The sequence below is a fragment of the Callospermophilus lateralis genome, chromosome 11 (genome assembly GCF_048772815.1).
Source record: "Callospermophilus lateralis isolate mCalLat2 chromosome 11, mCalLat2.hap1, whole genome shotgun sequence".
Lineage (NCBI taxonomy): Eukaryota > Metazoa > Chordata > Mammalia > Rodentia > Sciuridae > Callospermophilus > Callospermophilus lateralis.
The window spans coordinates 35,158,202-35,170,443 of NC_135315.1; the positions used below are offsets into that span (position 1 = coordinate 35,158,202).

General features: G+C 44.9%; 1 protein-coding gene across 1 annotated transcript; it reads right to left on the reverse strand.

Moving 5' to 3' along the window:
* Positions 1–1,286: 1,286 nt before the first annotated feature.
* On the reverse strand, positions 1,287–11,616 carry Chct1 (CHD1 helical C-terminal domain containing 1). Its single transcript, XM_076871279.1, has 6 exons — positions 11,566–11,616; positions 10,175–10,276; positions 9,730–9,905; positions 9,215–9,314; positions 5,254–5,449; positions 1,287–1,444 (listed from the first exon to the last, which is right to left on the reverse strand). The coding sequence occupies exons 1-6, from the start codon at positions 11,614–11,616 to the stop codon at positions 1,359–1,361; spliced, it is 711 nt and encodes a 236-aa protein (XP_076727394.1). The 3' UTR covers positions 1,287–1,358.
* Between the last annotated feature and the right edge of the window lie 626 nt (positions 11,617–12,242).

The window sequence follows — 12,242 nt, forward strand, 5'->3', positions numbered from 1 at the left end:
AATTCAAAGCCAGCCTCAGCAGCAACTTAGGGAGACCTCAGCTTCCTGAGTAGTTGTGATTATAAGCCAGGCTATGCCTGGCTTGATGGTTTTTTAATATTTAATTTTTTAAAAATTGTCGATGGACCTTTATTTATTTATATGCAGTGCTGAAAATCGAACCCAGTGCCTCACACATGCTAGGCAAGTGTTCTACCACTGATGTTCTTAATGTAAAAAAATCAAGTTTCAATATTGACAACTGATTTTTTTAATGTCCGTCGTTTACCATGAGTAGAACCCCACTGGGGAAAACAAAACACAGTGGTAGGCTGCCATTTTTTCCTTTTGTTACCAGGGATTCAATCCAGGGGTACTTAACCATTGAGTCATACCCCCAGTCCTTTTTATTTTTTGAGACAGGATCTCTAAGTTGCTGAGCTTGGCTTTGAACTTGTGATCCTCCTATCTCAGCCTCCCAAATGGCTGGGAATAAGACTTGTATCACCACTCCCAGCTAGGCTGTCCATTTTTGACTGATGGCTAAAACAACTGATGCTTCTTCCTGTTACCAGCCTCGCTCACTTCTGTTCACTTTGCTCACAGTCACCATAGCATCTCCCAAGGCCCAGATCATATCAGTTCATCCCACTGCTTGACGCCTCCCTCACTACCCCACCTCAAGTTATCCACAAAATGAAATCCAGCTGATTTAGGCAGGCTGCCAGACTTGTCACTGACTCCAGCTCATCCCCCCACAGACCCCTGTGTTCTCCCAGGGCAAACACTCATCAGTTCCTTTGTTCCCTCCCCTAGTCACTCATCCACCCCACTGTGGAGTCTACTCACATGTCTGTATCCCCATTGGACTCTGATGATCCTTGACATGGGGACTATGGGACTGTGTGTGTGTGTGTGTGTGTGTGTGTGTGTGTGTGTTGGTATGGGGATTGAACCCAGGGGTGCTTCACCACTGAGCTACATCCCCAGCCTTTTTTTTTTTTTTTAATTGAGACAGGGTCTTATTAGATTGTTTAGGGCCTCACTAAGTTGCTGAGGCTGACCTCAAACTTGTGATCCCTCTGCCTCAGTCTCCCTAGTGGTTGGGATTACAGGCCACTGCACCTGGTTGGCAAATGTTTTTAAAACAATTTTTTTTAAAGTGAACAAAAGATGGCTATTAGCCAAGTAAACAGAATTGTCTTAGTAATGTTTATCTTCCACCCCATTTATTCAGAATCAAGACCCGAGCATCCCTTCAATAAGAATGATTTTGTTCTTTCCCTCATTGGTCCCCTCCCCCCAGGTGCTGACAGGTCCAAGTCCCATTAGTGCTCTGTGAGCCAGGGTGAGCAGGCCTTCTGTCCCAGCAGGTCTTCTTATTGGCAGGTCTCTGGAGTTTCTTGAGCTTCCTTAATCCTCTTTCTCTTGAGTTTTGGCTTTTGAGGAAGTTTCGTTAAAGAACCTGAAAGCGAGAAGGTCAGAGAAAGAAGGTCTTGAGGATATCATGGATGGTAAGAGAATCTCTGCAACACAGGGGAAGGTGGAGGGGGCAGAAAGGAAAAATAACACAATTTTATCTTCCTTCCAACTATGTTCCTTTTTCCTTCCTGGAACCCCATACGGTAAGGAGACAACATCACTCCCAACATACAGATGAGGAAGAGTAAGGAAGGGATCCGCCCAAAGCCTTGCAGCAAGTTAGGGGCACAGTCAAGACCAGATCCAAGTTTTCTTGACCTCTGGCTTTGTGTTCTGATACCTTCCTACCTCTTGGGTCTAATACCCCTATTCCAAGTGTGTTGCTGCTGGGCTGTAATCAAACACTAATTATCAAGCTTTTTGTTTGTGGTACTTGGGATTGAGCCCAGAGGTGCTCGACCACTGATCCATATCCCCAGCTCTTCTTCTTCTTTTTTTTTTTTTTTTTAAAAAGAGAGAGGGAGAGAGAATTTTTTAATATTTATTTTTTAGTTATCGGCAGACACAACATCTTTGTTTTGTATGTGGTGCTGAGGCCACACGCATGCCAGGCCAGCGCGCTACCGCTTGAGCCACATCCCCAGCCCCTCCCCAGCTCTTCTTATTGTTTATTTTGAGACAGGGTCTCACTAAATTGTTTAAGGTCTCACTTAGTTGCTGAGGCTGGTTTGAACTTGCAATCCTCCCGCCTCAGTCTCTCAAGTTGCTGGGATTACAGGCGTGCCCCAACATGCACCACTACACACAGCTTACTTTTATTTTTTAATATTTATTTTTTGTAGTTGTACACAACACCTTTATTTCATTCATTCATTCATTCATTCATTCAATGTGGTGCTGAGGATTGAACCCAGGGCCTTGCACAAGCGAGGCGAGCGCTCTATCACTGAGCCATAACTCCAGCGCCCCCCACCATCCCAGGTTACTTTTAATTACAGGGTTGACTCTGTGATTAATAGTGCCTGCTCATAGTGGATTCACCAGGTACCATGTGCTTTCTCATGTAACAATGGGAAGGACACAACCTCATCTCTCATGTATCACAACAAAATGTTTAATTCATCAATATCTTTTTTTTTTTTTTTGAGGGGCTGGGAATTGAAACTCAGGCCTTGTGCATGCTTGGCAAGCACTCTACCCCTGAGCCACATCCCCAGCCCAATACTTTCATCTAACATCCTGCTTATAGGTAAAGAAACAAGCTGAAAGATGCAAAAATAAATAAATAAATAAATAAAGCAACAAGAAAAAAAAAAAAAAAAAAAAAAAACAGAACATGGAACATTCCATAGAACAAATCCTGATATCTTCATCCAGTCAAGGGTATTAAAAAGGGGGCACAACAGGGGCTGGGGTTGTGCTCAGTGGTAGAGTGCTCACCTAGTATGCATGAGGCACTGGGTTTGATCCTCAGCACCACATAAATATAAAATAAAGATATTGGATCCACCTAAAACTAAGAAATAAATATTAAAAAGGGGGAGGCACAACTTTGTTAGATAAAAAGATTTAAGAGACAACCAGGTGAAAGGCATCATTTGGGAAAACAGGGCTATCATTATTTCTGAAATTGTAATGTATTTCAACTATCACATGAAAGGAAAATGTTGACCTGGAAAAGTTGATGCCATTAACTTTTAAAATATATTTTTTAGTTGTAGATGGACACAATACTTTTATTTATTTATTTTTATGTGGTGCTAGGTGAGCACTCTACCACTGAGTCACAACCACAGCCCCTTAGGCCATTAATTTACAAAGCAAGTTCAAATCAAAATCACAAAGCTGAGGCAAAACAAATCAAAATCACACATACAACATAGTCTCAATTTGGTTAAAGTACATACATTTATATGCATAAAAGTGATCTGGGAAGTGTTAGCAGTGGTAATGACAATGTAATGTTTATATTTTCTTATTTTTGCTCAGCTGTATTTAATTTTCTATATTTATAATAGTAAAAAAATATTTCAGTGGGGTTGTGGCTCAGTGGTCGAGCGCTCACCTAGCATGTGTAAGGCACTGGGTTCCATCCTCAACACCGCATAAAAATAAATAAATAAGGGGCTGAGGTTGTGGCTCAGCAGTAGAGCACTTGCCTAGCACATTCGGGGCCCTGGGTTTGATCCTCAGCACCACATAAAAATAAACAAAATAAAAGTATTTGTTCATCAACAACTAAAAGAAATTTCTAAAATTTTCAATAATTGCTTGAAGGAGCTTGGGAAAGTAGCTCAGTGGTTGAGTACTTGCCTACTATGTGAGGTTGAATTTCCCAACACTGAAACATAATATATGAAAGCCAAATTTCTCAGGTCACTGTCCAAGTCTTTTCCCATTACACCCCTGCACCTCTCCACCCTGCTCTTCACCTCCCGCCACATAGGGTCCACTCAGTGCCACCTCACCTCTGCCCTCCCCTGCACCCATCCCTTTGTCCCTTTCTTTAAAGCCTGTCCCAACCTACTGGTCCTGATTTACACACCCTTTGCCCTATAACCTCAGAGAGGGACAAGAGTACCCATTGCTTGGGGATGCTGCAGGGTCACATGAAATGAAGATACAGAGTACCTTGCACAGTGATGGGCTGCCATAGCTCTTATTCCCCCTGATCCATGACTACTTGGCCAAGAGCATCTTGATTATGGACTGGCCTTCGTTCTTTCAAGTTCCACTGTGTGTTTTACTTCCTCCATTTAAACTATAAGCACTGGGGGCATGCATGGGCCCTCACAGGACCCAGGCAGGGTTCTGGGCCTCACGAGCTGCCTAGCCCATGCCTAATGCCACTGACTGGTTTTCACTACTCTCACCTGCTGGATCCAAGGTGGGACTGGGGAAGAATTGCCCCTGAGCCCACTTGAGGCCTGCTGCCCTGCATTAGCCCCAACCAGCCAGGTCTTCAGAATTTCTGGGACTATCCTAGGACCATAATCTGAGGTCCTCAAGCCACTTTGTTTGTCTTTGCCTTTCCTGCAGTAGTCAAGCAAGGGAAGCTAGCTGTGGCCTAGAAGTCAGTTCCAGAAGTCAGAGGTGGATGGGTGCAATATCTCTCTGCACCAGAGTGCACAGGAGGAGCCCCCGTGGGTTTCCACATTGGCTGGAGCCCCTCTCATTAAAGAGACTCTGTCCCCCAGCCCCACAGCCTCTGTGCAGACAGCCAGATACTGTGGTTATTGTAGAGGCCAAAGCAGCTGGAAAGCATGTCCCAGGCCATCTGGCTCACTGTGAGTGTGAGTCCTCTTTTCCCCCCACCCGATAGTGAGCATTCTGCTACAACTTATGTGGACCCTTCCTGTCTATGCTCTTGGTCACTTAGAAACTGCTCAATCATGCTTCTTGTTGTATGGAAAAGTGCATTTGTTTAAATGTTAACTGAAAAATGCAGGAGTCAAAACTATGTATTATAAGACCTGCAGAGGGGGAAATATATAGAGCCCTGAAGAAAATACTCTAAATAGTATCAGTGGTGGCTTCTGGGTAATGGGTGATTTTCTCTATTTGTTTTTACATTTACTGGTACACATTAGGTGTTCTATAATGAACTTACCTGGGGGAGAAGCTAAAAATAGAAAAGAGAAAGTGGAGAAGGGGAAGGAAAGAAGGATGGAGAGAAAAACTTCATGATGAAGAGAAGGTGGAAAGGAGGCAAAGGATCTTGTCAGGCTCAGAGTGGAGGCTCCTGGGCACTCAAGCCTGCTCCAGGGATATACCCAGACTGTGCTTGGGAGCCTAGTCCAGGCACTCCTCCTGCCCCCCCCGCCCCCACCCCCTGCACCAAGTGGGCGTTACCTCTCTTGACATGGAGCTGGGATGTTGGCTCCCCCAGCACAGGGGCCTCTCTGCCCGGGGCCTGCATCTTGGACAGCCTCTCCTTCATGCCGCTGATGTTGCTGTGCAGCCCCCAGGCATTGCAGAGCTTGGGCAGACTGTCCTCCTGGTCAGCCAGCAAGGATCTCTCCGGTGCATCCAAGGGGCAGAATGCCACCTGCAACAGGGCCACAATGTTAAGGGAAATGTGAAGAAAAGGCCTGAATTCTAGAAAAACTGCTGAGTCTGGCTGTACCTAACACTCACTGAGTCAAAAGGATGGTAGGGAGAATCACAGATGGAAGAGGAAGGACCAGGGAGACATTGAAGCCAGGGTGCCATTGTCTCTTCTTAGGTCGCCCTTTATTATTTATTTTTTTATATTTTTGCAGTGCTGAGTATTGAGCCCAGGACCTCATACATGCTAAGCAAGTGCTCTACTACTCAGTTATATCCTGCTATGGTTTGGAAGTGAGGTGTCCCCCAAAAGCCCATATGTGAGAACAGGCAAGAAGGTTCAAAGGAGAAATGATCAGGTTGTAAGAGTCTTAACCCAATCAGCGAAGTAATCCCCTGACAGGGATTAACTGAGTGGTAACTGAAGTGAAGCCACAGAGGGTGTGGCTGGAGGAGGTCAACATTGGGGGCTTGGCTATGAGGTGTGTATTTTGTATCTGGAGAGCAGAGTCCCTCTCTGCTTCCTGGTCATCATGTGAGCTGCTTCCCTCTGCCACATTCTTCCACCATGATGTTCTGCCTCACCTCAAGCCCCATGGAATGGAGTCTGCTGTCTATGAATTGAGACCTCTGAAACCGTGAGCCCCCAAATAAACTTTTCCTCCTCTACAATCATTCTGATCAGATCCTTTAGTCACAGCAGCGAAAAAGCTGACTAAATCACAACCCTAGTTAGGTTGTCCTTTATTTTAAAGTTATTGTCCATCTCTTTTTTTGGGGGGGTGGGGTGGGGGAGGTGATAGTGTCTTTCTTGTTGATTTGAAATGAAACAAATATACTGGTTTTAAAGTCCTAATTTATCAAAATTTAAACTGAGAGACTAGAGGTATTTAAAACATTTTTTTTTTTTTTCTGGCCAATGAACCTCAGAAATTCAGGAATCACTAAAATGACAACTCCTTATATTCAGGAGAGACTCACTAGACAGAAAACTGAGGCAGGAGGATCACAAGTTCAAAGCCAGCCTCAACAACTGAGTGAGGCCCTAAGCAACTTATTAAGAACCCCCCCCCCAAAAAAAAAAAAAGAAAAGAATAAGGGCTGGGGATGTGGCTCAGTGGTTAAGTGGCCCTGGATTTAATCTCTGGTAGAGAGAGAGAGAGAGAGAGAGAGAGAGAATCGCTAGAGCTGGTTTTGTCGATGCCCCCCCACCTTGTAGTCCCAGCTACCTGGGAGGCTGAGGTCTGAGGACAACTTGAGCCCAAGAGTTTGGGGCCAGCCTGGGTAACATAGTGAGATCCCTCCCACTTCTCCTTATAAGGTAATCAGCGAAAAGATCCAGCCATTCACATTCAAGGGAAGAAGAGACAAGAGAGAGAGGGTTCCTTTCAGCTGAACTGCGCAGCTGGAGTAGCAGGGGTGTGGGACAAGTTATTTTACCTCACTACATTTGGGATCTTCATTTACAAAACCTTGGACAATAATTCTAATTACCACTTAGGGTTACTTTTGAATCCTGACCTAAAAAGGGTTTTTACAACTCTTGGGCTGGGGTTGTGGCTCAGTATGGTAGAGTGCTTGCCTAGCACGTGTGAGGCACTGGGTTCAATTCTCAGCACTGCATATAAATAAATAAATAAATAAAGGTCCATTGACAACTAAAAATAATTTTAAAAACAACTATTACCTATGATTGTTATTATGGACCTATGGTTTTTCCAAGCATTCTCTGCAAACCTCTGGGGAGCCCCCCTGGGTTCCCCAGAGGTTTAAAGAACAAAAGACAGATCAATGGATTCTAATGAAATCTAGTATATATAAAATCCATTGATCCAAACCTGAAAAGGTACCTACTGTATGATTCTAGCTACGTGACATTCTTGCAAAACTCTGAGAATGGTGAAATATCAGTCTTTGTGAGAGTTTGGAGGGAAGAAGGAAGAAAGAATTAATAGATGGGGCTCATGGAATTTTTAGGACAGTCTAACTATTCTGATACCATAATGGTGGATCCCTGTCATCATACACTTGTCAAACCCTATAGAATGCACAACACAAAGACTGAACCTTATCCTAAACTGTGGGCTTTAGCTAGTAATACTGTAATGTAGCCAGTAATAACATAACAAATGTACCCCTCAGGTATTACTCTGGACTTTCCACTCAGTTTTTCTAAAAGCATCAAACTACTTTTAAAAAGTCTTTTATTTTTTAAAAGTTCATTGTTATGGTTCAGATTCCACTCTGTATTTAAGAAATTGCCACCTACTGAGTTTAATGTGGTGATCAAAGAAAAAAATCCACAATTATCTGGGAATGCTAAGAAAATGCTCTCTTTTCCAAGTGTATATCTGTGTGAAGCTGTTTTTTCTTCATGTACGTCAGCCAAGTCATATATCATGGCATTGACAGCAGAGGCAGATATGAGAATCCAGCTGTCTTCTATTAAGTTAGACATGGAAAAAATTTCCTAAAATATAAAACACTACTATATTCTCACTAATTTTTTAAATAGTTTTTTTATAAACATTTTTATTTCTTTCTCTTTCTTCCTTTTTGTTTCTTTTCCCCCCAGTACTGGGAATTGAACCCAGGGCACTTTACCACTGAGCTACATCCCCAACCCTTTTTATTTCTATCTTGAGATAGGGTTTCATTAATTGTTGAAGCTGGCCTTGGACTTCAGATCCTCCTGCCTCAAGCTTCTCAAGTAGATGGAATTACAGGTGTGTGCGACTACCTGGCTCATCAAAATATGAACATGTAATATGAACATGTAATACAGTGTCCTTATTTATATTCTCAATCAAATTAGTAAATATATGTTTAAAACTTTTCTTTAATTTCTAATAAGGTAGATATTGACAGACATGACCCAAATAAATAAATGCCTTTTTTTTTTTTTTTTTTTTTTTTTGGTACTAGGGATTGAACCCAGGGTCATTTAACCACTGAACCACATCCCCAGCCCTTTTTTGTACATTTTATTTTGAGATAACTGTCTCACTGAGTTGCTTAGGGCTTCACTAAGTTCTTGAGGCTGACTTTTAACTTGCAATCCTTTTACCTCAGCCTCCAGAGCCACTGGGATTACAGGTGTGCAACACTCTGCCCACCCCTTTTGATGTTATTAACACTTTCCAAGAAGGATAACCTGTCCAGACTAAAATGTTTGAGGGTCACTGTTTGGGGACAAAGCCAGGCCAGGTTCTGTGGACAGGCCCCTGAGACTTCCCCAAGCTGACTGACCTCAACCATGCCACCCATAGCTTCTCAGGGATGTCCCTACCCCTGCTACCATCAGAGTGTGCATGTGGAGGGTGAATTCCTATCAAGAACTTAATGCTAACCCAGCAGCTCAGGAGGATGAAGCAGGAGAATTGCAAATTCAAAGGCAGCCTCAGCAAAAGTGAGGCACTAAGCAATTCAGTAAGACTCTGACTCTAAATAAAATACAAAATAGGGCCGGGGATGTGGCTCAGTGGTTGAGTGCCCCTGACTGAGTTCAATCCTCAGTACCTGCCCTCAAAATAAATAAAGAAAGAAAAGAAAAGAAAAGAACTTAATGCTGAGCCCCTGCCTTCTTCAGCCCCTTTCTCTGCCCAGTGCAGGGCAGAGGTAGGAGTGGTGGAGACTTCTTCAGGCAGTGAGCCGTGGAAAGGACCCCAATGCCTGGTCATACTAGTCCTAGGCCTCCCCTCCTGACCTAAGAACACATCAAACCACCCTCAGCAGGCCCCCAGAGGAGGTTTCTGGAAAGCCTCACCAGGAACTTGGCCGGCTGGTTGGTTTTGGTGTACTTGTACAGGCGACGAAGCTGCTTGGCTTCCAATTCAGAGAAGAGGGAGACAAATCGCCAGAGCATCCTATGGGGAGAGACTCAAGGTTGAAGGGGGCAGAACAGAGCCCTTTCTCCAACATTTTTGTTGGAGCCAGGACCCCACCCAGGGAGAAATGGGCCCATGCTGCTTCCCTGCTTTTTGGTTGAGGGGATGGGGGGTAGGGATGTGCCAGAACCAGAATATCATGTCCTAGAGATGAGCACCTGCACCCAGTATTGTTCAGTCAAAGGGCATTCTTCTCACAGTCCACTGAGTGCACAGCTGAGGTGCCATCAATGCTGCCCTGAATGACCAGGGGGACTCTATTCTCTCTACCCTCTCTGTCACCTCTAGGATTCTGACTCCTTCACATAAAGATGAAGGACTGGGAGATCTTGACTAGTGTAGATGGGGTGGCTCAGAAGTGAGTGTGGGTAGAAAGACTAGGAGGCCACCCTACTTCTTCCAGTGCTTGATTTCCCAGGCTCGGCAATAATGCTGCAGAAAGGTATTGATGTGGTCCCCTAGGACCACAAGGCTCTGCTTCATGTACTTTAGCCTCTTCTTCTGGGGAAGGTCCTTGGGCAGGTGCAATTTGCGCAGAAACTTCTTCAGCGGCCGCAGGTATTCTTTACACTGAGGAGGCAACAGGCACAGTGAGGGGCCATAGGGAAAAGACGAGGCATTGGGGCAGGGCCAAGTGACTAGCAGATAGGCCCGGATGCAGCAGCCCTTAACAAAGCTCTGGAAGGGCTGTGTGTGCTTAGTGAGGAGATTCCAGTGGACCTCTCACCCCACTGTAACCCCAAGAGTTTGACAAGTGGGGCACTGAGCTATAGGTCTGAGACCTGCCACTTCTTCACAGAGGCACAGAGGACAGACTTCCAACCTGGTTCCTTACTCACAATTTTGAAGGTGTCCTGGCCCAAGCCTTTGGCATGGCAGACAAGTGAGTCTCCGGCAGGGATGGTGCTGGAGCTCCTCTCTAAGCAGGGCACATTTTTCACCTGAGAGGAGACAGAGGGCATTCAGCTGAGGGGCTGGGGCCACCGCTCCTGATGGACAGTGCTTTATAAGCACCAGCCAAATGGCAGCCAAAGCCCTTCTCCGTTCTCCTTATGACTTCCTTGACCCGGCACTGATGTGAATACACTCCGGGCAAAGAAGCCCATCTCTGAAAATCTCTGCTTTGAAAACCTATTTCTTTTATAACAAGCATAACATATTATACTAGTCAGTTTGCAAAGTTCTAGATTAACATTAGCTCATTTTATTTTCCTACAAATTCCGTGAGGTTAGATGTCATATCCATGGTTACAGAAGAGAACACTGAGACATCAAAAGATTTGAGTTCTTGAGGGAATGATCAAGGGTTCACTTATTCTTTCATTCAGCAAACATGTATTGACTGCCTAAGTCTCAGGTCCACGTCTTTACATCTATAATCTTTATTGTCATGCCAGGCATCTTAAAGGGCCCTCAATTAAAAAAAAAAAAAAAAAGGTGATGGTGACAACATGAATCTTTTGATAGCAAAAGTGGGTCAAAGAATTGAAAGTTAACAAAGTGACTATGAATGCCAGGTGCATGCTTGTAATCCCAGTGACTCAGGAGGCTGAGGCAGGAGGATTGTGAGTTCAAAGCCAACTTCAGCAATTTAACGGGGCCCTAAGCAACCAAGTGAGGTGGTTAAGCACCCCTGGGTTCAATCCCTGCTACCCTCCCCGCCTCTAATTTTTAAGTGACTGTGGAATATTACTATAAGTCAGAGCACAGGATTAGATTGACATGACTATAACTGCATCTTTCCAAAGTCTCTAAGAAAAATGAGCAATAATATCTCTCTGTGTCCAGTGGGAACAAGAAAGATGCATCTCCAAACCACTCTGAGGGGACACTAGGGGAAAGTTACAGAGGTCGATAGGGAGGGGATGGGACAGGCCCCTCCAGGGACTAGAAAGGGGGAACTCTGGCCAAACAACTCAATAAATACACCTACACACCACACAAAGACCATAACACATGAAAAAACACGTGCACATCTGCACATGCCCTTGAGTCTTCATAACCAACCATGAGATGGGACCCCCTTCCCATCATCTTGCCAGGAATACTTGTCTTAGATAAACATCTGTTTGAATGAATTATGTTCTCTGGCTCTTTGGGCCTCTTGCTAACTCTGGTACCCCACCATTTTTCCTTCATCTCTTCTTCTTTGAATTTCAGATTCTCTACTTTTCAAAAGCAGCCCCTAGGGACCTTCCCTCCCTTCCTCCCATCCCCTGCCTTATTTCACCTTCTCTATTGGCTTGTCTCCTTCACCCCCTTGGCCATCTAAAGCCTCCATTTTAATAGGAGTGCTGGCAGGCTCCAGGGTGGCACTCCTCAGGTCCCCTCAGCCTTCTGACCTACTGCTTCTGTGACCTGAGTGTCTCAGGGAGTGAGCAAGTTGGCTCCAGAACTCGGAGGAAAACCATGGCAACTGCCAACACAGAGCCCAGCCCCCACCCCTCCCGTGCCCTCATTCCTAGAGGTGGCCACCAGCCATCTCCTCCCCAACTGGAACTGAACAAGGGACTGAACAAGATGTGTTGAGTAGACTGGATTGTGTCAGCTCACAACTGGCCAGGAGGGGCTGGCATCCCTTCTCCCAAGAGTACTGTCAGATGCAGTTGATTTTGAACCCTGGTAAGTAATTATAATGCGTGTGTACCATTCCCGCCTCCTCAGCTACGCGTGGGCTCCCTGAGCATGAGGACCAGGGTTTGTAACATTCCTTTCCCTGATTTGGGACAAAGGACTAGAGGGTGCGCTGAAAGTGAGAATGGAATACAGTAGATCTCTACTGAGATCACATCTTCTTTAAGCCAGCTGTGTCAGGTGCTGGTTGGATGGTGGTGGTATTTTTAAGGGAGAAGTACAAAAATAACAGCCACTGTGTTATTTCAGTAGCCACTCCCAACTGCTCCCGGA